This window comes from Sciurus vulgaris (assembly GCF_902686455.1).
Source record: "Sciurus vulgaris genome assembly, chromosome: 3".
NCBI classification, from domain to species: Eukaryota; Metazoa; Chordata; class Mammalia; order Rodentia; family Sciuridae; genus Sciurus; species Sciurus vulgaris.
This window is the reverse complement of record NC_136463.1, coordinates 83,761,230-83,784,132: the sequence shown is the minus strand read 5'-3', so window position 1 is coordinate 83,784,132 and position 22,903 is coordinate 83,761,230. Positions and strand designations below refer to the sequence as shown.

Below are 22,903 nucleotides of genomic sequence, written 5' to 3'. Positions count from 1 at the left end.
CAAAATTCAACTCAAAATGGATCAAGGACTTCAGAATCAGACCAGAGACCCTGCACCTAATAGAAGAAGAGGGAGGCCCAAATCTTCATCATGTCAGCTTAGGACCAGACTTCCTTAACATGACTCCCAAAGCACAAGAAATAAAAACTTTTTCTCAGCAAAGAAAACAATCAACAATATGAAGAAAGAGCCTACAGACTGGGAGAAAATATTTGCCACATGCACTTCTGATAGAGCACTAATCTCCAGAATCTATAAAGAACACAAAAAACTTTACACCAAGAATACAAATTAACCTAATGAATAAATGGGTTAAGGAAATGAACAGACACTTTGCAGAAGAAGATCTACAAGCAATCAACATACATATGAAAAAATGTTCAACATCTCTAGTAATAAGAGAAATGCAAATCAAAACTACCCAAAGATTCCATCTCACCCCAATTAGAATGTCTATTATCAAGAATACAAGCAACAATAGGTGTTGATGAGGATGTGGGGGAAAAGGTACACTCATACATTGCTGGTGGGGCTGCAAATTAGTGCAGCCACTCTGGAAAGCAGTGTGAAGATTCCTCAGAAAACATGGAATGGACCCACCATTTGATCCAGCTATTCCACTCCTTCATTTATACCCAAAGGTCTTAAAATTAGCATACTACCATGACACAGCCACATCAATGTTCATAGCGGTTCAATTCACTATAGCTAGATTGTGGATCCAACCTAAATGCCCTTCAGTAGATGAATGGATAAAGAAACTGTGGTATATATACACAATGGAATATTATTCAGTCATAAAGAAAAATAAAATTATGACATTTGCAGATAAATGGATGGAGTTGGAGAATATCATGCTACATGAAATAAGCCAATCCCAAAAAACCAAAGGCCAAATGTTTTCTCTGATAAGTGGATGATGATACATAACAGGGAAGAAAGGGGTAAGGGAAGAATGGAGGAAAGATGGATTGTGTAGAGAGAAATGAGGGGTGGGGATGGGGTGAGGGAAGGAAAGATGGTGGAATGAGGCAAACATCATTACCCTATGTACATTTATGATTACACAAATGGTGTGACTCTATTTCATGTACAACCAGAGAAAAGAAAGTTGTATCCCATTTTTGTACAATAAATCAAAAAATAATTTTTAAAAATTTATTTTAAAAAAAGAGAAAGGAAGTCTCCTGTCACTGCAGAAAGTAAAACATCAAAACAATTTTTAAGTAGGATATGGTAAAGTATGAGCTACTTTGAAATATGATATTTGCTAGAAGGAAGAGCTTAGAAAGTTAAAGTAAGTTACCACTGGGATAAAGAGAGGACTAAAAGATTTATTTTACATTGTAAGTATCACACTACTTTTTATTTATGCAACATTATCTTGATAACTTGTTAGTACTTAAGTTTCTGAGATGGTCCATGGTCAAGGACTATATGATCCATGTGAGTTTTTAAAGGATTCATTCTGAGTTCTGTTAAAATAGTATGGCTTAATATATTGTTAAAGTCACACAAAAAAATACCAATTCTCAAGACTGTAATAGGGTGCTGAATGGGAAAAGATGGATATATTTATTAAACAATGGTGTAGGAGCACAGAAACCTTAAACCCATTAATGGTTTAATGTCAAACTGCATATTTTTAGGCAATTTTTTGGCTGTAAGTTTCTTTACTATCTTAAAAGTGTGACCTAAGTCTGCAGTTTAGCCAATATTTCTCTTTGCTATGTGTGTGAATCAATCCTTATCAAGACTTCTTAAGACACTTTTTTTTTCTAGCTGAATAGCTGTAAGAATTGAGGAGTACTCTATTGAAGGAAAAGAGATAGTATCCCTTTTTAAAGAATCTTCATGTTACAAAAGAGAGTAGCTTATTATAGAAAAGCCTACTACCTTAGGGAAAATTATGATTTTAAGGATTATGAACCTGTCAGTCTATAAATTATGAGCTGGAGGCAGCATCTGAAGTTTTGATTAATCTGCTCATTATTCAGTTGACCCTACTTGCTAGCCTTGACAGCAAGTAGAAGGATCTGCACTGCTAATCTTATTTCCAAGTAGAACAACATGGAATTTGCTTCTCAAATGCAAGCTGATGAAGCTTTCTAAGTAGTGGACAATTCTGTGGAAAAGCAATTCAGTACAACAGGTCCTCAGAACTTTGTGGCTTGAATTCTGTGCTTCCAAGGGGCTTTGTGCTTCCCCTACCCTTTGGAGAATACCAGGCCAACAGGTCTGATCTGTACTCTGTGGTTCATGAGTTTCTCTACCAAAATAAGCATGCTGATCGCTAAGGATTAAAGTATGACTGAAAGCATATTCATCCTTTCATTCCTTTCTTCTTGAGTACTCACATGCCAGGTGCCACCCCGTGTGCTGGGAAGATGAAGGTAATAAAGATGCCTTCCCTGTGGCACCAAGCGCTCTGAGCTCCAAATGCACATCTTTGTTGAGCTCTCTGGCTACTCCAGCCTACATAAAGTTTTCTTTACACGCACAAAAGAACAAACCAAAGAAATATCTTAATGATATTAGCAACATGTATTGAGTTTTTTCTGTTTGACAGGACTGCTCTAAGCACTTGACATGTTATGCACTCATTTCATTCTTTCAATGACTCTACAAAAGAGTAACCAACATTATCCTTGCTTTATACATAAGCCAGCAAGAAATTCAAATAACTGTCTCCACATTTTACAACTTGGTTCCAGCTTGCAAGTAATGAGGATGCCAGTTGATTATTCCTTTCTCAAAAACATAAGATAAACCAAACAGCAAGTTGTTGGAGAATAAAGAGGCATTCTTTCATAATCACAGAAATGAGTTCCCCAAGACGAAGGGGATGAGTATCAACAACACAGCTACCTGGACATGCCCTGGGCTCACACAGCCACGTTCTAGTTCAGGCCTTGTTTTGTCTACACCTGAACCTTCACTCCAGGAAGTCTCACACTTGTGAATTCACAGATAGCTACTTGCAAAAATAAGCCTGTGAAAAATGAAGCAAGAAGTAGAAGATTTGTTGACATTAGACTGAACAGGGAAGTGTTTATTAAAAAAAAAAAAGAAAAGAAAAAGAAATAAACATGTACATTTTTCTAGTACCTTTTGCTCCATTGCAATGCCTTACCTAAGTAACTTAAGAGGAAAATGAACCAATAAAGGAGTTAAAGGGCCCCAAAACGTGCTTGAGATAGATGCTATTGGCAAACTTGGAATGGACAATGAGGAATGCATGACAGAAAGGCACACTGCAGTGCCAGTAGGGCTGGGTGAACTCGAAGATACAGAATCACAAAAAGAACCACCAATGCCTATGACAGTTTCTTAAATTTGAATTCCTTGCAGTTGGAAACTTCTGAGGTCTACACCTGTCCAGGTCTCTAGTCAAGAAGTTAGATAAAGAATGGAGAATAAAAATAGGAAGACTAACTTCCCCACCAACCATATTTGATAAGGAGTTAGATGAGGACCAGAAATAATAAATGTGGAAATAAATAAATAGGAGTAAATAGGTTGCCTGTAAAAGAAGAAAGCTATTCCAACCAACAAAGAAAGGTGCTCCACTTGCCAAGGAGGATCAAGAAAGGAAATGACTTTATATTCTTCTCCCAGAGAACAAGTACAAAAAAGAGAAAGGAAGAAGAAAGCAAGCAGACCACCCTTCATTCCTCCACTTGAAATTTTTGGAGGGTCTTGCCTGCTCTGGAGAAGGAAGAAGCTTGTGATTGAAGATGAGATAGATAAGTGCAATAGGCCAGATACTTTAATAGCTAAAGATGGCAGAAGTTATGGAGTCAAACTGAAATATTGGTAAAGAATTCCACAGCACAGAGGGTATAGCAGGATATAAGAGTTAAAAGGCAAACACCCATTTCAAACTGATGTGATACATGAGGTGAAAAAAATTAATACAGAAATAATCTCAACATTATCTTAAACTATACAAGTCCAAAATATGAAACTTTCTAAGAAAAATCATAAGACAAATAATATAACTTGAGGCCCACTCAATTGTGACTGTCCTAACACCATTAATGAATACTTGATATGAAATATATCCAGTGTGTACTGCCACAGATGAGCAATTAATTCTTCTGTAATCAGAACAGATATAAGAAGAAACAATTAACACTTGGATTTGTGACTGGATCCTGGGCCAGACTTGCCACAGAGCCATCATCAGTATTGCTTTTGAAAGAGCCCAGTTTGCTTTTTTCATGGATAGTGATTAAGAAATACTTTTTAAGGAAAAATCATTTGCTATATGAAATTATATAAAGAAAATGCATCTTTTTGTTTCATTTTGCCTTAAAATGATATTTTAAGCTGAAGGTGTACGTTAACATCAGGTTCAGTCTTTACAGGCCAAGGCATGAAGATCCCACATTATGAGACCTAATTCCCCCCCTTCATTATATTCAAGAGTGCCCGACTCCTTTCTTTTAGTGAAATTCTTTTCCTTGTCTGAAACCAAGTACGTGATTCCTATTTCATTGCCTCCTCCCAAATTTGGGCAACACATAAGTGTAATGTATTAAGCTGCCCCCCCCCCCCCCCCCCCCCCCCCCCGCCCATCAGGTGCAGCCGTTTTCCCCGCCTCCCAACCACTTGTCAATCTGTGAACATCCTAGCTAGCTATTGGTTCTTCAGTCAGCTTGCAAGTATCCTTCTCCGATATTGGTCCTCTGTTAGCCTGGTGGAATTCAACTGTTTACCATAGCTTCCCCGCCATCTTTTCTCATCCTTCTGTCTGTCCTCCTCACTTTTCTCTATCCTCCTGGCTTTCACACTCTCTCTAGCGTGCGCCCTTTCTCTTTCCTTTCTCTTTTCCTCTCATTTTCTCTCTTACCCTGCAGGGAGACACTCTGTTTGCTTAATAAACTCCCTTATGTGATTTCCCATGTGGTTCCATGGGATTTTCCTTACAATAAGAATATGTAATAAATTATTTCAGGAATCAACAAGCCTAATCTTCCTGACAGAATATATCTTCCTGTGTCCTGTTCACACCCCATTCCCTGAGGAAAAGCCTTTATAGTCTGTACCCTCTCCATCTCTACTTTGCAAGGCTTATGCTAGATACCTCAAGGTTCCTCAGAGACACTCATGAATCTTTTTAACGGTGCCTCTGCCTGTCCTAAACTAGATCATGCCCCTAGACCCTCCTGTTTGGGAATACAAGTCAGAGATTCTGTCAAATAGGACAAGTCTTATATAAACCCAAGCAAATTAATTTTTAGACATTTGCCACAGACCATTCTCTGTCATAAGCTAGAGAATCAAATTAATGATGTATGAATTTCATGTGCTTTGTATCAAGTTCAACTAAGATATATGAAGATACTCCTTTTGACTTTTGATAAGTCTCTATTCTTTATAAGTATCCTAGTTTCAGGTGTTTTGTTTCAGCAACAGAAAAGAGACTATGACATTCTTTTATTCTTCCTTCTCTTAATTCGCACATACAATTGGTCACCCAGTTATTGTTTGGAAAATGTATCTAAACTCTGTCTTTTCTAGTCCTATGACCTTCATAATGTCCCTACTAAAATGTTGCAACAGTCACCTGTTTCCCACCAGGAAATCAAGTTATGCAAAGGAAGCAATGTCTTACATGTTTGCAGTAATTTAGCATGCCTTGACAGTGTACAGTGGTAAACCTTATAAAAATAGCATTTGAAATTTCTTAGAAAATCACTCACAAACCTAAAGCAGTGATTTGAGAGGTTGAATTAGTTATTTCTGACTCACAATTTTAAGGTGTTGGGGAAACAGATTGATTCATTTCCAGTGAATTGGAGCACTTTTTATTTGATGAAAAGAAATTACACAATCTGCCTTTTATTTTACATACAGTTGTCTTAAATCTAAGGATTCTGGATAGAAATTGAAAGAACAGGGTGGAAAAGGCATTGTCTGTTAAACTTACTTTTTTTGTTTGTTTTTTGTGGTGGGTGCTGGGGATGGAATCCTGTTAAATTTAATGGTTTTTTGTTTGTTTGTTTGTTGTGGTGCTGGGGATGGAATCCAGGGCCTTGTGCTTGCAAGGCAAGCACTCTACCAACTGAGCTATCTCCCCAGCCCAAATTTAATGTTTTTAATAGGGTGGCAAGAGACGGCATTCCCCATCCTTCTTTTTTAATTTTCATTTACTGGTACCAGGAATTGAATCCAGGGGCACTTAACCACTGGGTTCCCAGCCCTTTTTTATTTTTTATTTTGAGGCAGGGTCTCCCCAAGTTGCTTAAAGCCTCGCTATGTTCCCAAGGCTGCCTTTGAATTTGCAATCCTCCTGCCTTAGCCTCCCAAGTCACTGGAATTACAGGCTGTGCCACCAAACCCGGCGTCCCTATTCTGCTTGAGGGTAGCTCCATGCCTACGCATAACAGGCACTGATTGCATGAAGATCCCATCCCTGGCCCATGCCCAGACCAGGATGTTGCTTATTTTTTGTGTTTTCCCGGTCACGGGTCATTGTGTCCATCATAGTTTTAATTTTCTGTCTCCATGGAAGTTCCATAAGTTCCACTAATTTATCTCCAGCATTTAGCACACATCTACCACAAACTCTTAGCACAAATGTGGTCAAATAAGAATGGCTAGATAGTGAATAACTGTTGGATAACTGTAGTCAAAAAAAGAGATCCCCGTTATAGGAAACCTAAGTAAGAAGTTTAAAAAACTTAATCATATGCTGAACACGAGGACCACAGGATTTTCGGAGGCACGTGATTAATTGTGCCTTCCACTGGACCTGGTTTCTTCAGTTACTACGTAGGGGAAACAAACTACCGAGGCTCCCAAACCTCCCTAATGCGCCGCCTGGTCTGGCACAGGGTGATCCCTCCGCTTCCCTAGGGGGCGCTGTACCGCGGGGCAAGCACCTGGACTCATTTCCGTCCCGGAAGTGTTTCTGCCCCGCTGGGCGGGAGCGTTCCTGTGACGTATTTCCCGTTAGCCGAGCTGCGCACATGCGGCCTGAAAGGAAATTACGTCTTTTCTGAGGAGTGGAGATCAGTACCTCAGCACCGCGGTGAAGGCGTCTCTCCGGCATCATGTCGCACCTGCCCATGAAACTTCTGCGTAAGAAGATTGAGAAGCGGAACCTCAAATTGAGGCAGCGAAACCTAAAGTTGCAAAGTGAGTTGAGTGGTGGCGGAGGAGGCCCCTGCGCGGGCCGTGGCGCGCTCTGGCGGCCTGGCGGGGCTGGTGGCACTGGGTGGGAAGTCCTCACGGCTCCGGGAGGCGCGGCCCCTACTTGGGAGCACGTGTGATCGCGATTCGCTAGCAGGCAACCTGGGGCAGCATCCTGCCGGGTCCCGCGCTGCTCTCCACTAGCCAAGTGGCCCCAGGACCGCCCCTGACCTCTCTGAGCATCAGTCCCTCCCTGCACAGTTAGAGCAGGAGGCCGCTGGGTTGACTTCTAGGCTTCCAACTCAACTTGCCTTTTGCATTTCACCTTAACCCATTTGGACTACCTCACCACCTTCAGACTCCACCTTGTCCCCCTTCTCTCCCATTTCCAGTCAGACACGTAGAACTTACTTTCTGCGCACCTTCCTCTTCCATCTTTTACTTAATTTCTGTATTTCTTCCCCAAAAGTGTTTAAAAAATTCTTCGCAGAATTTTCCTGATACCATCGCCTACCTCCTGACTCTCCACTACTGCAGGGCTTCCTCATTTTCAGCTCGGAAAGTGTCCTCTGCACACGTGAAAATTTGCCTCTTGTGTCCTATATCGTTTTTGTCGCTCCCAACTTGAGGCTCAAAGAGCTTCAATACTGCCCTGTGGCTTAATTAGGATTTGAAGTCCATATTTCCTGAGGATGGGCCAGAGATAATGAAGTCATTGTGTAAACCATTTGGGTTCCATATTAGGTATAACCCCTACATACACAAACACACACTAGGGGAAATACTGGAGGCATATTGTCTCTGGTTTTCAGTAGACATTAATTGATTGAAAGAAGTTCTGGAGTAAGCAGGTTTGTGGGCTTAAGGAATGTGTTTTGACAGTTCCTATAGTATAATTAGCATTACTCTTTGGTGTGTGTATAAGTAACAATTTGAATGAACTGTCGTGTTGCCTACATTTTATTTTTCCAAATATAAACAGGGAAACTTTTGTAAAGACATTCTTGGGTATTTGTATATGATATATATTGGGACAAATAGTGGTTTTATCAACTTGAAATTTCAATTCATTTAAGTCTGGACAACTTAGGGTTGATTGTTGTGAAATTACAGGAGATGTGGTACTTACTGAGAGTAACATGTAAATACTTTTTTCAGTGTATCAATTAGTTATACTTACTAGATACTTCAAATGTATATCTTGTAACTGCCATTGTCTGTACCCATCATATTTGACCTCATTGAAATTTTCCTTTCCCAACTCCTTAAAGACAGATAAGGACTTTTGAAGTTAAGAAATCATTGTAGCTTTCCATTTTCCAGCATTTTTCCTAAAGAATGCCTACTTTTCATATAGTAAAACACCAAGAAGCAGCTAAATAATTTGAGTCCCAGAAACGATAGAATTTTATGTGAAATTCCAATGTATAGAAATAAGCCTCCCTTCCTAATGTATGTTCTGTTTTTAAACAGGGGCCTCAGATGTGAGCCTATCAGAAACTCAAAATGGTGACATGCCTGAAGAAACACTGAAAGTCAGAAAAGTAAAAAAATCCCTGAAGCGTTCTGTGACTGTAGGCTTGCCAGAAGTGCAAAATGGAGATATGTCTGAAGAAAAAGTGGAAAATATAAAAGTTAAAAAATCCCTGAAGCATTCTGTGAATGTGAGCTTGTCAGAAGCACAAAATGGAGATAAGTCTGAAGAAATAGTAGAAAATGTAAAAGTTAAAAAATCCCCCCAGAAATCTACCATATTAACCAATGGAGAAGCAACAACACAGTCCCCCAATTCAGAAACAAAAAAGAAAAAGAAGAAGAAAAAGAGAAAAATGGTGAATGATGCTGGGCCTGGTAGGTACTTTGTTCTTTGAACTTCAGCCATTTTATCTAAATAGTTCTTCATATTCATCCCCCTTTCCTTTGTTGTTATTGTGTGTACATGACATGTAAGAATTCCCCTATGTTCATCACACCAGAGACTAGGCTGGTAACAGAAGGAAACCTTTTATTGCCAGAGAAGTGGGTATGTTTTAACTTTTATCAAAATATTCAGCAGGACATCATGTTTTTACATTCCCTAACTTTGAAGAGAACCCCCACACCTAGATAAGAATTTATTTAGAATTATAGGAATGTTCTTTTTGTGTGTTTTGGTTTTTATTTGGTTTTTGGCAGTTATGTAGACTTTATGATCAATAGAACATAATATGGTATAGTATTTTAGGTTTGCCTATTTATCTCTTTTTTGGCCTCATTTTTTCCTGTCATACATTTCTACCCTTTTAAAAGGAGTCTCAATTGCAAAGTGTATAAAATAGCATTTAGGAAAAGTTCTGAACAAATAGAATGGTTAATTTCCAAATAATGGTGAGGGATGGGGAAAAGGAAAGGTAATGATTGAATTTAATAAACTCAAGTGAAGTTATTTGCATTTTAATGATATGTGGACAAGCAGAGATTTCAAGGCAGGATAGAACAAGGTTTGTCAACTATCTGGCTTTCCACCAATTTTTAAAATAAAACTACTAGATTTCAACGTTGCCCATTCATTGGTTTACTTTGCTTTTATTGTAATAGAGACTATGTGACCCGAGAAGCCCAAAATATCTATTAACCCTTTATAGAAAGTTTGTCAGACCCTGAGTTAGAACATCATGAGTTTATCTTGTCTGAGGAGCAGGTTTCTTTTAGAAAGGAGCTTTAAACTTTCCTAACATTTTACTGTTTTCTTTCTGTCTACAAACTAATAAATTTGTAGATGATGAGACACTGTCTACTAAAAAATAAAACAAGATAGGGAAAACTGAAGATTAGGAATTAGTCTTTATGTAAAGTAATTGCAGTCCTAATGTAAAATTATTAACAGCTTCAAGAGTCTCATTCTGAATATGCTCAAGAAAGTAACATTTCTAGTCTCAAACACTGAATCATAGTATTGGGAGTTTTAACATATCGGTGAACTTTTTTTTTTTTTTTTTTTTTTTTTGATATTGTTCAGTTACCAATGGACCTTTATTTTGTTTATTTATATGTGGTGCTGAGGATTGAACCCAGTGCCTCATACATGCCAGGCAAGCACTCTTCCACCAAGCCACAACTCCAGCAATATGGGTAAACTTTTAAGAACTGTTCTAAGGAAAACAAAAGTGATAAGCCATATAGAGCAGCTAGTAGTGTCCATGATTTTTGACTTTTATCTTATAGTGCTGACCTTTTCCCCAAAGGATTTCAGTAAGGTACAGGGAAAGAGGCCAGTGCTGGACTACAGAGCCCGGAGTTTTGAACTAGGTCATTTCTGTTCAAACTGGCATCAGTGGATGCCATAAGTTTCTGTTAAAAACCCAGCATCATAGCAAACTCATTTGAGCCAAAAGGGATGTTTAAGAGAGTTATGGGAAGAAAGGCATTTTGGACCATATTAAGAAAGTTGTGAATGTGAAGCCTCTCCCACCTCTTGAAACCTAGCATCAGTCTACTTCCTGTCACCCAGTTAAGTAAATCATTGCCTTTGCTTTATAGACTATCTAGGAACATGATCAGCCTGTTTTTTTCTGTTCATTTTTCAAACTAAGGTGGCTTTTATAGAAAATGAATGGTAAATGACAGGAGGGGGGAACATAAGTGCTTCTGACGTTTTTAAAAATTACATTCATCACATATGCCCTTTTTTCCCCCATTGAAGTGTGTGAAACTTGTAACTAGTATCTTTATATTATTTAGTTTGACTCATAAAGTTTTTAAGTGAAATGTTATAGTACATTAAGAAACCTAAAATAGGGTTTGGGGGTGTAGCTCAGTGGTAGAGAGCTCACCTAGCATGCGTGAGGCTCTGGGTTCAATCCTCAGCACTGCATAAAAAATAAATAAAATTTTTAAAAGGTATTTTAAAAACAAAAGCCTAAAATAATAGCTTTGTTGGCAATTAGTATGTATCCTGAATTTTTAAATGACATCTTTTTTCATGAGAAGAGATTCAAGAAAAAAAATTGTTTTCTTTTTTAAAACCAAAGATGCAAAAAAAGTAAAAGTTGAAGAAGGCACTGAAGCTCATGAAGAAACAGAAAACAGTGTGGAAAAGCCAGTTGATGAGGAAGAAGACAGTGAAGTACCCAGCCTGCCCCTGGGACTGACAGGTAACTTCCAGAAAATTTTTCAGAGATATATTTTCTCAAAAATGTGTCTCTGGCCAGGCATGGTGGTGCATGCCTGTAATCCCACCACTTTAGAGGCTGAGGCAAAAGGAGCACAAGTGCAAGGCCAGCCTCAACAGTTTAGCAAGGCTCTAAGCAACTTAGCAAGACCCTTTCTCAATAAATAAATAGAAAGGGGCTATGGATTTGATTTAGTTATAATGTTCCCTGGCTTCAGTCCCTGGCACCAAAAAAAAAAAAAAAAAAAAAATGTGTCTCTGGTTTATGAGCTTGAAGGTTCAGTTGTGACTTTTAGTTTACCTGGAAAAATTAACTGAGAAATGCTTTATATATCTTTCTGCTGCTGTTTTTCCTCTTTATCTTCTATCTTGTGGTGCTGCAGTACTTTCGTTCCTTCTTTTGTTCTTCAGTTCTCTGTTCCTAACATTTTTATATACATCTGTAACTTCTGGGATCCTAAGTCCTTCCATGTTGAGTAGTAATTCGTGGCTTGTCAGGTTAATCTCCTTTGGCTTTTGTTCTTAATGTCAAGAGTTTATATTAGAATTCAGTGCTCCTAAGCAGAATTGTCTAGGAACTACATAAGCTATTGTTTGGAGCTTTTTTATTTATTAAGATATTGAGGTCCAACCCCAGACATGCTTGATTAAAATTATAAAGGTTGGCCAGTGGTGTAGCTCAGTGGTAGAACACTTCTGTAGCATGTGCAAGGCCCTGGATTCAATCTCTGGCACATTAAAAAAAAAAAAAAAAAAATGCTGGTTATGGCAGTAGTTCTCAATCAGAACAGTGTTGCCCTCAGGTAGAGTTAATAACTCATCCTGGTTTGTCAGACTTAGCACTGAAAGATCTTTATCACAGGAATCTCCTGTCCCAGGCATACCAGGAAGATCGGTCACCCTGTCCCTAGGAGACATTTCATGGTTGTCAGATCTAGGGGCAATCTATGACATCTAAAGGGGAGAGGTCAGGAATGCTGTGTGACCTTTTATAATACATAGGATAGCCTCCCACAACAAAGAGTTATCCTGTTTGAGGATGTGGCTCAGTGATTGAGTGCTAGCCTAGTATGAATGAGACCCTGGCTTCAATCCCCAGGGCTGAAAAGAAAGAATTATACAGCCCACAGTGTCAGTTCATCTGTTCTTTAGGTGGGACCTGTATCCCAATAAATTTACTACAGGTTGAAATTATAAATCAAAAATGCATTTAAGCCGGACACAGTGGCACACACCTGTAATCCAAGTGGCTCCGGAGGCTGAGGCAGGAGGATCATGAGTTCAAAGCTAGCTTCAGCAAAAGCAAGATGCTAAGCAACTCAGTGAGACCCTGCCTCTAAATAAAATTAAAAATAGGGCTAGGGGTGTGGTTCAGTGTTCGAGTGACCCTGAGTTCAATACCCAGTACCCTGCCAGCCCCTGCAAAAAAAATGCATTTAATATATTTCACATCATTAGACTACATAAACTTGCCCAGGACTCTTCACGATGTCACTTCAGATGTTTCTTAGATGGGACTGTATCCCAATATCTTACTCTAACTTGAAAATATAAATCAAAAATGCATTTAATACACTTAACATTATCACTTAGCCTTCATTAAACATGCTCTGAACTCTTATAAACCCTGTTTTGTAATTTTTTCTTGTAATTTATGGAAATATACTGAGTGAAAACCAGAATGGTCATATAGGTGTGCTTTCACACTGTTGTAAAGTTGAAAAATTGTAAGTTGAGTCATCTGTCATAAGTTAGGGAGCATCAGTAGTGCCAAGGCTGAGACTCCCAGATTTATACTTGCTCATGGCAGTGTGGGGAGCTCCCCAACATGTATCTGATGCCATCCCTGCTGAGAACCACCACACCACTTGATATGTGGGATCATTCTAACATTGTAACTGCATCTGACTCTTCTCAGTTATCTTTTTGGTTGACTGCTTTTTTGGTGGACTCAGACATAGTGTTTATTAATGCTTAATATTTTCACTTTTTATATCAGACTTCTTCTGGACTCTCCCCTCCCCCACCTTGGCATTTTCATTTTATATAAGGTACCTTGATTATTCCTCCTCTCTGCCCCTTACTACAGTGTGGAACTAGACTTTAAATCACATAGCCTTCATCAATGGAGAGTCTTAAAAATATATATAGGGTTTTTTCCTTTGTATTATCACATAGAACGATTGGAGCTTAATATATTTTTTACTATAAAAAGATCTTCTAAATAAAACTATAGGCAACTATAAATGGCAGTCTTAACTTTTAAAGAAGTAAGTTTGCTAATGATAAATTGTCTTCTGCTTAGGAGCTTTTGAGGATACTTCATTTGCTTCTCTAACTAATCTTGTCAATGAAAACACTCTGAAGGCAATAAAAGAAATGGGCTTCATGAACATGACTGAAATTCAACATAAAAGTATTAGGCCACTTCTGGAAGGCAGGTATGATAACATTGATGCTTGGACATAAGTGTCTATTTTTAGGACTGTGAGATTGTAAAGAATATGAGTATGTTCTGTTGATTTTGATGTATCCAGCCTGTATTGAAAGCATTATTTGTTAATATTTGAAGAAAACTGTTCATTACTTTTCTATAACATAGTTCTTATACAAGGTAAGCATATAACCAACATGGTTGATTCATCACTAGGGAAGGTAGGAACTGGGTCTGTCTGCATGGTTTAGCTTAGTACCTAAAATGTGTGCTTAGTATGTGGTGGGTATGCAATAAATATTTTTTTATGAGTAAATTGAATGTTGTCTTTCTCTTTTTAACATTTAGGGATCTTTTAGCAGCTGCAAAAACGGGAAGTGGTAAAACCCTTGCATTTCTCATCCCTGTGATTGAACTCATTGTTAAGTTAAAGTTCATGCCCAGGAACGGTAAGCTTTTGATCAGTTTCTGCCATTATAGCACTACAAGTTTGCTGTGGGTTTTTAGACACCTGTGGTGACTTTTACTGTCTTTACTTTTTTTGCTTTTCAGGAACAGGAGCCCTTATTCTCTCACCTACTAGAGAATTAGCCATGCAGACTTTCGGTGTTCTTAAGGAGCTGATGACTCACCACGTTCACACATATGGGTTGATCATGGGTGGCAGTAACAGATCTGCTGAAGCACAGAAACTTGCTAATGGTATCAACATCATTGTGGCAACACCAGGCCGGCTCCTGGACCATATGCAGGTAGAGCATTATTATATAGTGCCTCTTATTAACAAATGTTGACAAACATTTGACAACTGACAGTTTTTCTTTTCCTTTTTGTTAGAATACCCCAGGTTTTATGTATAAAAACCTACAATGTCTGGTTATCGATGAGGCTGATCGTATCTTGGATGTTGGGTTTGAAGAAGAATTAAAGCAAATTATTAAACTTCTGCCAAGTAAGTAGAGTGCATCTACATGTGGCTTGCATAGTAGAAGTCAGAGATGGTTGTTCCCATAGGAAAATTATCATATTAATACCAGAATTTTACTGTGGCTGTATGACCTACTTGTGCCAGTCATTCTTAGAGATAATTTGGAATACATGCATCAAACTTATTACCAATTCATATAATAGTTTTTGCTGTTTCAGAAGTTATAAGGCAAGTGAAACAGTGTTAACATAAGTCTCATGCCTTCCCCCTGCCATCTTATTTATTCTTACCTTATCTAATGTCTTCCAGGTAGCCATAGTCTTGTTATCTTCTGTATTAATATCTGACATGTACTTGCCTTGGTTGTAGTATTGCAACATCATATGTAAACTGATTATATCAAATAAGACCATGTGTTAATAAATCATGTAAAGGATTATCAAAATATACACTTGGCATAATAAACAGTCCATACTTAAAATCCACAGTGTTTTATACTCTGACATGTTTATTCTTGGAAACTATCACTGCAGTCAAGATAATGAACATGTCTTTCACTCTCAGGTTTCCTTATACCCCTTGCAGTCCCTCCCTTCTTCCCCTCCTCACACATGTAACTTCTCCCCCTGGCGACTGTTAATCTGCTTTCTGTAACTAAATCAGCTTGCATTTTCTAAGAAGTATAAGTGGAATCATGCACTGTGTACTCTTTGGGATCTGGTTTCTTGCACCCAGAAAATTCTGTTGAGATTCTTCCATGCTATTATGTGAATCAGTTTGACTTTTTCTTCCTCAGTAGCATTCCATTACGTGAATATACCAGTTTATCCACTCACCTGTTGGTAAATGTTTCTGTTTACAACTTTGGGATATTACAAGTAAAATAATGACTGGTGAGGGTTTTTACTATCAACAGTTCAGCTTTTCTTCTTGAGTGAGCTAGAATAACTTGTCTTTCAAAGAATTTGTCCATTTCGTCTTAGCTATCAAATTTACAGACTAAAGTTTGCAATATGTCCTCTTACCCTTTGTAGTATCAGTAGAAGTCATAAGTGACAGCACATCTCCTATTACTGATATTTCCACTTACAGTCTTTGTAATTATGAAGCAATTACAGAGATGCCCTGGAAGATTTGAGTTATTTTACGTGTGTCTGTTTCAGCACGCAGACAGACCATGCTCTTTTCTGCCACACAAACTCGGAAAGTTGAAGACCTGGCAAGGATTTCTTTGAAAAAGGAACCATTGTATGTTGGTGTTGATGATGATAAAGCTAATGCAACAGTGGATGGTCTTGAGCAGGTACTTTTTATATAAATAACCTGAAACTTCAAGGATATTATTTGGTATTTCCTTGTATTAGAAATCATCCAGAAACCAAATGGGTTAATGAACTTTTAATTCAAATACAGTGAAATTTGGTATCTGACCCTCCTGTTATAAAATACCATGACGTCTCAGTAAATTAGTTTTCTCTGTAGTCTGTTGATAACTCCTTGTCACATGGCAAACATTTTTAATCACCATCAATTTTAAATGCAGTTTTTTTGTTGTTGTTTTTAAAGGTTTTTAATAATCTCCATAGGATGCAAGGTGAGCTAGGTGAAGGAAATACGGACTTTGAGATGTATAACTATAAAAGGTGACATGCAAACACTTGATGAAAACAGGAATTTAAGGTTGAGATTTTTGATAAGTAAAATATTCCTTGTAATTGGATAAAGCGTAAAAACTTTTGGTTGGTTTTATTTTAAAGTGCTATCAGAAAGGCTGTACAGTTTATGTGCTTTTTCTCAGTGCTCACAATTAGTATTGGCTCATGATGCTAAAAGTTCACTTGGTTAATTTGTATCTTTATCTGAACCACTTGTAGGGATATGTTGTTTGTCCCTCTGAAAAGAGATTTCTTCTGCTCTTTACCTTCCTTAAGAAGAATCGAAAAAAGAAACTCATGGTCTTCTTTTCGTCTTGTAAGTCTGTAAAATACCACTACGAGTTGCTGAACTACATCGATTTACCTGTCTTGGCCATTCATGTAAGTGACTGATGAGCTTATTAAAAATTGATTTAGAGTTGCTGGGGATGTAACTCAGTTGTAGAGCACTTGCCTAGCATGTGGGTGTTCGTGGGTTCCATCTCCAGCACTATAAAGGAAAAAAAAAGAAAAAAAAAAACAGGTTATACTCTTTTTTTTCTATAAATCATAGAAATGGAGGTATTGCTTTCTCCTTGAAACATAAATAGTTCAGTTACTCTTAGCTGATTGATCCTGTGTGGAGGGAAGTCTGCTGGTGTGGAAGGGCATGGTTTACAAAGAAGTAACGGACACCATTCCCCTCCTATTGGAGAAGTAGAACACAGTCCAGAGAATGAGCTTGAAATAAAGTAGAACGGCACCTCCAGGTCAGGATTGTTGCATCTAGACTTTCCAGCAGCAACTCAGAATTCCAGCTCTAATGAATGTTTTTTATTTGATTCTAGGGAAGGCAGAAGCAAAATAAGCGTACCACCACATTCTTCCAGTTCTGCAATGCAGATTCAGGGATATTATTGTGTACAGATGTGGCAGCAAGAGGGTTGGATATTCCTGAAGTTGACTGGATTGTTCAGTATGACCCTCCAGATGACCCTAAGGTAACTACATTCTCAGGGTGTCTTCAGAATGACTCTATGAGAAGTAGTGCGCTTACTCTACACGTTCCCAAGAAGCACCTCATTTCATATGAGGTTTAGCCCTACTGTCCTGACACCGCAGTACTTCTCTAGTGTTAGTGGGTAGGGCTTTGTGAATCCCAATGAGAATTTGAGAGGTATTCATGGTCTTAAACTAGGAATGTTAGATTCTTGGGGTGATGAGAGCAACAGATATCTAAAGGAAGTCACATACTCAGAATGCAGCCACATGGCTAACAGTCACGTGTGGAAGTCAGTGCCGTAACAAAGTTTTTCTTTCTCTACCCAAGGAATATATTCATCGTGTGGGTAGAACAGCCAGAGGTCTAAATGGAAGAGGGCATGCCTTGCTCATTTTGCGCCCAGAAGAATTGGGTTTCCTTCGTTACTTGAAGCAATCCAAGGTAAAGATCTTTGCTTAGGAAAAATAAATTTTATGGAGTGCGGAATGGATTTTAGGTTGGGAACCGAGTCCTCTTGGTGGGGATTGTTAGCAAGTACATGCCACCTCTAATGTATCACAGAAATTTTAAATCAGAGCAATCCTGTTACTGCAATTGTTCAACAGGTAAAAAAAATAAAATAAAATTTTACATACTTCCAACCCAGGAAGTGTAGATGGAAGGATTTACCGCATGGATCAGCCCTCTAGCTGTGTTGCTCAGCAATGCCTCTTACGTTTGTTTCTCCTCTGACCATTCCCTGAAGTCCTGTTTAAAACTCTTCCACCATTGTAGGTTCCCTCACACCTAATCATCTTTCTCCTGCCTCCCTCCTACAGTCTTCTCTATACCCCTGCATCCTGGTATCTTTCCTTTTTGCCTCATGTGAAGCAGTGGAGATCCTCATTCATGCTTGCCTCTGCCTCCTCCTGCTTCGTGTTCCTTGTTTTCATCTGCTGGTCTTCAGTCTCCCTTATAGTTAGCACTTTACTATCTGAAGTCTCTCACTATAAAATATAACCTCAACCCTCAACCCATTCTCTTAAACTGCTTTCAGGGTGTCTACCGCCTGCAGCCTTTCCTTCGTCTGCCTTTTGGGGAATATAGTTTCTATTTTTCCTCCTTACCTCCCACTCCATCCCAACCAACCAGATCTAGCCTCATTCCATCCTGCCAGCCTCATTCCATCCTACCAGAACAAAAACCATCAAAACCATAAGCTTGTTTTTAGACCTGTGGATACATGTCAGATCTTCTCTTCTATGACACTTGCCTCTTTGTCTGCCTAGCACAGTCTTGCCTGGTGGTGTTCCTCTTCCTGAAACTTGGTGTAGTTTCACGTAATTGCCCTGTAACCTTTGTTGCACTTTCTCTAGAAGCTCTTTTACTAATTTTCTAGAATGTTCTGGTTTCAGCTACTGCTGTCTCTTTTGAGAAGCTGTCTGGTTTCCTGCCCTGTGTGTTCCCACAGCACAAGAATTCATTTATCTGTCTCTTACACAGTACTGAAAAGCAAGTTTTCTGAAAGCAGAGTCTAGTACTTGGGCACCAATTCCCCACCCCCCGCTGTACCTAGCGTAGGTCTTGTGCTTTTTCATTTTATAACTGACAGCAGATTCCTCTTGTGGAAGTATGTGGTCATTGTGATGTCTGGTGTCACAGGGTCACAGAGCAGGATGATATTAGAGCCCCTCTCCTTACATGGAGGGAAAGGGCTGATGGTCCTGTTAACTAAAAATTTCAGACTGCTTCAAATAATCAGGATGATAGAGATCCCTAGAGAAAAGTGCTTCATTAGGCTCATTATCCTGTTCAGTTCCTCACCTTAATCTTTTAGGAAAAAAGAAGTGAAGGGCCCCTAGCATGGTTCATGGGAACTCAGCAGAGCAAATGTGGAGCTTTCCATTGACATGGAGAGACTAGAGAAACCAAGTTTTACTCTTGTTCTGAGGGAATTCCACAGGGTGTCCTTCTCTGTCTTCATTACTTATTAGCTACATTGAAACTATGGCTGCCTGATTCTGTCACTTCCCTCACTGTTTTTGGAACACTTTACACTTTCTTCATTCATCCAAAAATGTAAGTATTGATCATTCTGGCTTAATAATCTTTATATTTCTGTTGTTTTCTAGGTTCCATTAAATGAATTTGACTTTTCCTGGTCCAAAATTTCTGACATTCAGTCTCAGGTATGCTTCCTCTACCCTCTTGTATTTCTGAGTAAATGGTAACCTTTATTGCGTTGTCCCCGTGCTCTGAGACTGCCCTGTGTAAGATGGGGGCCTGGGCATGCAGTTGTTAAGGTTGCCTGCTGTCCAGTTTCCCACTGCCATGTTCTTGCTCCTCTCAGTCCTTAGCTAGGAGAACTTCAGCATGTTCTTCCCACAGTATGATTTTACAAGTAATCCAAAGCCTAGAGCAAATATATTAAACAATTGTCTTTTGTAGGATGACTTTGTTCTAAGAGTTGAGATTTGCTTTTTTATTTTATTAAAGCCAATGTTTCTTTCTATTTCAGCTTGAAAAATTGATTGAAAAGAACTACTTTCTTCATAAGTCAGCCCAGGAAGCATACAAGTCCTACATACGAGCATATGATTCTCATTCTCTGAAACAGATCTTTGATGTTAATAACTTAAATTTGCCTCAGGTTGCCCTATCATTTGGTTTCAAGGTGCCTCCTTTTGTTGATCTGAGTATCCTTTTTTATTTTTTAAGTAAGTCATCCTGGAACTAAGGGACATTGGGCTCCACTGTGTACTCTGGCAGCTGACCAGAGACTTGGGTGTTTGTCCTGGTCATTGTCTACTTGTCTGTGCTAACAAAAGGGTGTGAAGGTAGGATGCAGTGAACAGGGGTTAACCGTTAGAATGGGGGTCACAGGAACAAGACAACTTGGGACTTAAACTTCAAAAAGACAAAGGAATTTGAGTGACAGTAAGAGGCAGAAGTAGTTGTGCATTCCAGAAGCACAGAGGTAGAAGAACAGACATCAAGTGGTTGCCCAGGTCAGAGTTTTAAGCCTCTTAGAGTCTTTCAAGGGTCTTAAACAAGAACAAGGCAAGTTTGTAAAAGAAAAAAAAAAAAAAAGTGTTGTTTGGGATAAAAGACAAATGGAATAATACTTCCAATTGATTTTGCTGCCTATTTTAATATGTGTTTTGTCATCATATTTTCAGCAGATAAACTGAGCCAGCTGAGGCAAGGCTTGTTCTTTTTTTTTTTTTTTTTTTTTTTTTTTGCGGTGCTGGGGATTGAACCCAGGGCCTTGTACTTGTGAGGCAAGCACTCTACCAACTGAGCTATATCCCCAGCCCACAAGGCTTGTTCTTTACTGTTAAGGCAGTAGTTCCTGAGGGACTGAAAACCTTGTTGGGTCGCTGTCCCCATTGTAGACATTGAGTAAATGTCTGCCGTAATGAGTACACACTGAATCGGGACAGGGAAATAGCTCCTTCACCTGGCTACACATTCCTGTATCAGCTTTGAACAGAAGTGAAAGTCAGTTGTTGTGATACACGGGATACTTTTTAATGTGTTCCTTTTGTCCTGGTAGCTCCTTGTTACTTGTCTTGAATTTCATTGTGTGAAGTCATTTACAAGACTGTTACGTTCTGTTTTAAAAATTATACCTCCACAGGTACTTTTCCACTCCTAGTCTTCAGCAGATTTGTCCCACAACTCCATGTCCACTTTTTCATTGCGGGGGAAGAAGAGTATAGGGACAATGCTGTGCACGCTGGTTTTCTCTCTGTAGATGTTAGATTGCAATTCATCACCTTTGTTGCTTGAGTTCCTTAACATTTCACTTGTAGATGTGAACAGCAGTGAGGGCAAGCGTAAAAAGAGAGGAGGCGGCGGTGGATTTGGCTATCAGAAAACCAAGAAAGTTGAGAAGTCCAGAATCTTCAAAAATATTAGCAAGAAATCATCGGACAGCCGGCAGTTCTCTCACTAAGATAGTTTCCTTTCATCTTGAGAAACTTTGTTCTGAAAGTTTTTTTCTTTCTCTAACAAAGGAATTTTTGTAGCCTTAGATTCTTCTTGAGCTCTACTGTGATAAAATTGTATTTTAATTTTAAGTACCACACAAAAATAATTATATAATTGTTTTAATGTAATTCTTATACTTTTTGGTATGTGAAGATTTTTATTGTATGGATTGCTATGCTCGGTTGCTATAGAAAGGAACATTAGTATGCTGATCCAGTGGTAGTGATATGGAAAGTAGTTTGGGTTTATTTTTTAGTTTTGTTTCTTGAACTTTAACCATATTTTGGAACCCCTTCTGAAAATGTTGACCATGTTCAGCAGATACCTAAGAAACACTTTAGGTAAAAACATTGCTTTTATATATTCCCAATTTTAAAATGATGAGCCTTTCTCCAGTTGTTATTTGCCATTATTACTTGAATGAAGTGCCCCTAAGCAATCTTCTCATTGTGGAGTGAGGGAGAAAATTGAGATTTTGAACCTCACAGCAGTAGAAATGTAATATTCTGTTCTTTCATTTCATAACTTAGCTAAGGCCTTTTTTTAAAAATAAATAAATAAATAAAGGTAATCCTCATTTCAATTTATTGCAAGCTGATTTGGAGTTTAATAAGCCCTTCCAACTCTGCAGAGAACTTAGAAGACAAGGCCAACTATCAATAGACTCAAAACCAAATCATGAGACATAACCCAGCATACATTGTTAGTTTCTTTGTGAGGAAAAAATTACCTCTTCCAGATCCTTGAAAGAAAAGATACATTTGCACTGAAAACTGAAAATGAACTGAGATCAGAAAAAATAGCAGTCAGCAATTTAGTAAGTTGGGATATTTGTCATAGGAGCACTTCATTTTCTAGTGTTTTGTGTAGTACATAACTACAAGGTAGTTTCATTTTATAGCAATTCAAAACCAAAGTTGCTAGCAGCGTTTTGCTGTTGTGCCAGTTAATATTCATAGTCTCATTAAATGTAATTATGCAGAGAATATCAAGTGGAGAAGAAACGGTTGGATAAACAACATTACAGTAGGAAAAGGAAAGAACAATGTTCCGCCTCTAGGCTTGGCTACTGTCACCCTGGCTGGATCTCTTGGGTTTCAGACCTTGACTGCTGGGCACCTGACTGGCTTCTTAGATTCCTAACTCCTACCATTTAGTAACTTTCATTCCTCAGTGCCATTTGTTTGTTCATTTCAGAAATAATTATGTTTAAAAAAATACAAAAGCAAAGGGAAGAATATTTAATCACTGGACAGAAATTGTAATGTTGATACTTTTGTATGTAACATTCCAGGTTTTGTATGCATGTTCATACATTTTAATGTATTATCAAGTAAAGTCATCCTCTGCCTACTACTTGTAACCAACTTGTTTCAGAACATGTTATTTTCCTGTATCATTAAATAATTCCCCCGTATTTTTATAATTCATTTGTGACAGTACTTTGTTAATCCTTGCTTGGTCCACCAGGATTTGGGTTCTTGGATTCCTGTTGATCCCAGTCTGACTCTCTTAACTCAGTGTCTAGTGCTTTTATTTCTCTTGCCTTTGTTGATCCCTAGTGTGAGTTGGTCTCCAAAGATTTTGTGAGAAAAGTAAATCTGTATTAACAGACAGTGAGGGATTTGTCCTACTATAATAA

The 22,903-nt window shown here is 38.5% G+C and overlaps 1 protein-coding gene across 1 annotated transcript; it reads left to right on the top strand.

Annotated features, from left to right (window-relative positions):
* Positions 1-6,981: 6,981 nt before the first annotated feature.
* Positions 6,982-22,689, top strand: DDX18 (DEAD-box helicase 18). Its single transcript, XM_079133274.1, has 14 exons — positions 6,982-7,146; positions 8,614-8,991; positions 11,151-11,273; positions 13,596-13,731; positions 14,073-14,173; positions 14,277-14,476; positions 14,562-14,676; positions 15,816-15,955; positions 16,527-16,688; positions 17,135-17,287; positions 17,617-17,730; positions 19,401-19,457; positions 19,787-19,964; positions 21,084-22,689. Exons 1-14 carry the CDS (start codon positions 7,062-7,064, stop codon positions 21,224-21,226), a joined length of 2,085 nt encoding a protein of 694 aa, XP_078989400.1. The 5' UTR covers positions 6,982-7,061; the 3' UTR covers positions 21,227-22,689.
* Positions 22,690-22,903: the final 214 nt, after the last annotated feature.

What these genes read in the sequence shown, in the direction of transcription:
- DDX18 (XM_079133274.1), top strand. Translation starts at nt 7,062, where the DNA reads ATGTCGCACCTGCCCATGAAACTTCTGCGTAAGAAGATTGAGAAGCGG. An exon ending in AAAGTTCATGCCCAGGAACG is followed by an intron (nt 14,174 to 14,276) that starts GTAAGCTTTTGA and finishes TTTGCTTTTCAG; the next exon opens with GAACAGGAGCCCTTATTCTC. An exon ending in CAGTGGATGGTCTTGAGCAG is followed by an intron (nt 15,956 to 16,526) that starts GTACTTTTTATA and finishes AACCACTTGTAG; the next exon opens with GGATATGTTGTTTGTCCCTC.